The sequence below is a fragment of the Lactuca saligna genome, chromosome 1, assembly GCF_052625555.1.
Source record: "Lactuca saligna cultivar CGN05327 chromosome 1, ASM5262555v1, whole genome shotgun sequence".
In the NCBI taxonomy this organism is placed as follows: domain Eukaryota; kingdom Viridiplantae; phylum Streptophyta; class Magnoliopsida; order Asterales; family Asteraceae; genus Lactuca; species Lactuca saligna.
In genome coordinates, this window is record NC_136417.1 from 189,909,506 (window position 1) to 189,913,708 (window position 4,203).

At 37.9% G+C, this 4,203-nt stretch overlaps 1 protein-coding gene across 1 annotated transcript; it reads left to right on the forward strand.

Annotated features, from left to right (window-relative positions):
• Nucleotides 1-1,690: 1,690 nt before the first annotated feature.
• LOC145001778 (sinalpyl alcohol oxidase Nec3-like) lies at nucleotides 1,691-3,755 on the forward strand. The gene is made up of 3 exons (XM_078961128.1): nucleotides 1,691-1,795; nucleotides 1,918-2,583; nucleotides 2,691-3,755. Exons 1-3 carry the CDS (start codon nucleotides 1,744-1,746, stop codon nucleotides 3,557-3,559), a joined length of 1,587 nt encoding a protein of 528 aa, XP_078817254.1. The 5' UTR covers nucleotides 1,691-1,743; the 3' UTR covers nucleotides 3,560-3,755.
• The last annotated feature ends 448 nt before the right edge of the window (nucleotides 3,756-4,203 follow it).

A 4,203-nucleotide genomic window follows, 5' to 3' on the forward strand; every position in this document is an offset into this window, starting at 1 on the left:
CAGGGTGTATATTGCTGAGCTCTGGTGGCAACTGGAGTTTATAAGCCACCGAACCAATCCTAGCAAGGATTTCAAAGGGTCCGATCTATCTGGGATTCAATTTCTCACGCTTCCCAAAGCGTATCATCCCTTTCTAGGGAGAGACCTTGAGCAGTACGCGACCACCTACCTGTAATTCTAGAGGTTTTCGTCTTTTATCCGCATAGGTCTTTTGTCGGTCCCTGGATGCCTTCAGTCGTTCCCTAATTTGAACGATCTTCTCAGTTGTTTCTCGGATAATCTTAGGACCTGTGAGAGTGTTGTTGGGTACCAGTCCCTTCGCTAGTTATGTGTCTCCCACCTCAGCCCAACAAAGATGTGATCTACATTTTCGTCCATAAAGAGCCTCAAAGGGAGCGACCTTGATACTTGTGTGATAGCTACTGTTGTACAAGAATTCAATTAGTGGCAAGTGGGCATCCTAAGCCTTGCCAAAATCTATCACACAGACTCTTAGCATATCTTCCAATGTTTGGATGGTCCTCTCACTTTGTCTATCTGTTTGGGGATGGTAAGCAGTACTCATGTCGAGTTGAGTTCCTATTGCCTTTTGGAGTGACTGCCAAAATCACGAGGTAAATCTACTATCTCTACCGGAGATAATAGATATTAGTATACCGTGTAATCTCATAATTTCCTTTATGTAGATCCGGGTCAGCTTTTCCATTTTATACGTTTCCTTTATTGGCAAGAAATGGACGGATTTGGTCAACCGATCGACAATCACCCAGATGGCATCTAGCCCGTCTGCCGTCTTGGGTAATTTGGTTATGAAATCCATCGTTATTCTCTTCCATTTTCACTCGGGTATCTCGGGTTGTTGCAGTACGTAATTCAGAGGTTCCAATAAAGCAATATTAAAAAATTCAGATCTTAAAAATCTATAACCTTTTAGAAATTTAAACATCATAAAAATTTAGATCTTAAATATATAGATCCTGCCAAATAGCTCTTAACTTAGTTGGTATGACATCATCTTCTTCCTTTAACAATTGTGGGTTCGATTCATTTCCAAACCATTTTGTTTTCATAATTAGTTCTTTTCCATTTTAATTTATACTAGAAATATATTAAAAACAATAATTAAATATTCTAATTAACAACATTAATAAAATTGGTTCAGCTCACTTGAGAAAATTACATTCTGCTTTCTAATTTTCTATTAAATGGGTAACTTGGCTTTCAATCCGTCGGTTTGCCTTTACTTGTAATAAAATATGCCGCTTCCAAAACGAAAAATAATTTTTATTATTATTATTATTATTATTATTATTATTATTATTATTATTATTATTATTATCATAGGATATAGGTTATGGCCGCTTTCGGTGCTGGACATTTAACTATATATATTATGTTTGTGTTGTCACTTATTGTTTCATTTCAATTGTACTTTGTAATTGTACTTTGTGCAAACTACTACTGCTGGCATTTTATATTATAAAAGTTGTTTGCTGCATGCTCAAAGAAACTACCAAAAACTCGGATCTGGAGAATGAATTAAAGCCCAATCAATATAATATTAAATGGTTTATCCTTTATAATGTCAACCCTTTGAAGACTTGTTGGCCACTCTGCCTACTTGTGTTATCCGGCGATCATTATATATACTCCTCTCCTCTCTTTCTCTCTCACACCTATAACAATATGATGATAACCAAACCTCAATTATTGCAAGCTGCACTTTCTTTTCTCATACTCTGCATGGAACTACAGTTAAAAGTCGTATGCTTTTTACAACCAGATTCTCTTCTAGGCAAGTCATCTCTCTCTCTCTCTCTCTCTCTCTCTCTCTCTCTCTCTCTCTCTCTCTCTCTCTCTCTCTCTCTCTCGTTATACTAATGATATAATATTGTGTTTCACCACCTCTATATGCAGATGAAACTTACCTTGAGTTCACAAATGAAGCCACTGATTTTTCACCTGCAAAGGAATACGATTACATCATTGTTGGAGGAGGAACAGCTGGTTGCCCATTAGCCGCCACTCTATCCGAAAAATATTCAGTTCTACTACTTGAGCGAGGGGGTGTAGCCAATTTAGATCCCAACGTCTTATACGAAGATAACCTCTTCAATCCCCTCCTAACTGCAAATAATAATGATTCCCCTGCTCAAACTTTCACCTCTGAAGAAGGGGTACTAAACGCAAGAGGGAGGGTCTTAGGAGGTAGTAGCATGATAAATTTTGGATTTTATTCGAGGGCTGATGATTACTTTTATAAGAATTCAGGGATTGAATGGAATACCAGTGGTGTGAAAAGTGCCTATGAGTGGGTAGAAGATAGTATTGTAACACGTCCGAATCATTTAGGTAGGTGGCAAACTTCTATGTTGAATGCTTTACTACAATCAGGAGTTGATCCAGCAAATGGGTTCACCCTGAACCATGTTGAAGGTACCAAGATTAGTGGTTCCACGTTTGATGATTCAGGGAGGCGCCATGGATCGGTGGAGCTCCTCAATAAAGCCAAACCTGGAAATTTAAAGGTCGTTGTCCATGCCACAGTTGATCGGGTCATCTTCTCCACCTCCAAATCTTTAGGTAATAACAGTTCTTTAGATTCCACTTTACATATTGACTCCATGAGTACTCTCTCTTTCTTTGTTAGTTATATTTTTGACTCCTTTGAATTTGTTCATTGCTTTCAGGAATAGTTGCCAATGGTGTTAGATACCATGATTCAGAAGGAATTTATCATGAAGTCCATGTAAGAAAACCGGGGGAAGTAATTTTGAGCGCTGGAGCTCTCGGAAGCCCACAACTTTTATTGATAAGTGGAATCGGGCCACTTTCATACCTTTCGTCCCTAAAAATTCCAGTTGTTCGCGACAATCCGTATATTGGAAAGTTCATGGTTGATAATCCACGTCCTGGAATTAACATTTTGGTCCCAGTAGCATCGCTTGATGTAGGAGCACGAGTTGTTGGGATAGTAAAAAATGGCCCATACATCGAGTCTTCTGCAGCCCCTCGACAGGTGCCTTTTTTGGGTTCAATTATACCTTTAAACTCAAGTGTGCTGGTTATTGGTGGAAAGATTATAGGACCAAAGTCAAGTGGTTCACTACAATTAATATCTCCCTCTGATGTAAACGTTAGCCCAAGTGTTCGTTTTAATTACTACTCACACACGAATGATATAATAGAATGTGGTAAGGTTGTGGAAGTACTTCGAGATTTTTTGGGTACTCAAGCCATGGAAGAATACAAGTTTAGTGACATATCTGGTGGAAGGGATTTCAGATATATCGGGCCATCACTACCTGAGGATCCATCTCATTTGAAGTCCAATGAGGCTTTCTGTCGCGAAACATTGTCCACATTTTGGCATTTCCATGGTGGATGCTTGGTAGGAAAGGTGGTTGATAGTGATTTGAAAGTCATAGGAGTTGATTCTTTACGAGTCATTGATGCTTCCATCTTTTCCAGCTCACCGGGAACAAATCCACAGGCAACACTTATGATGTTAGGCCGATACATTGGAGTGAAAATACTTAACGAGAGAGCACCAAATTGATGGCATTCATTCTTGATATACACCCGATGTTTAGTCAAAATCCTTGTCTTTTCTGTTTCTACACCATGCATGTACATCATTTTATGTCACTTTTGATATGTTATAATACACAAGAAAAATCTGATTTGCGGTTGCTTGGTGTAAAAAAAATGGGAAAATCACATTGGAGGGTAATAAAGTGTTCGTCTTGTTTTCATTAGGTCCCTTATCTTTTTTTGTCTTTATTATACTATTGAATTTAGTATTCCTGCTCATCAAAACCATCACGACCGGTTGTTGTAGGTTAGTACTTATGTGGATATTACGTGGCATTATATGGCATACACTTGGCTTATTAAATACAAGTCATACAATATTAAGCTCCAGTATGCATCATTTTCATCAGTTGTGCCCTAGATCGATATGGATGCTTCTTCTTCTTCTTCTTCTTCTTCTTCTTCTTCTTCTTCTTCTTCTATCTCTTCCAAACGAAATACTGAATTTTAACTTGAAAATCCTTGTTATTGTGGGTTACCATCTTGCGTACAAAATTCACGAACTAAAGACAATACAGGAAAAAAGTTCAGATTGTGCCCTAACTCCATGGTAAATCAAATGTTTTATCTTTTTGGTTTAATGTTCTTTCTTTAACCAATTTGTTACTT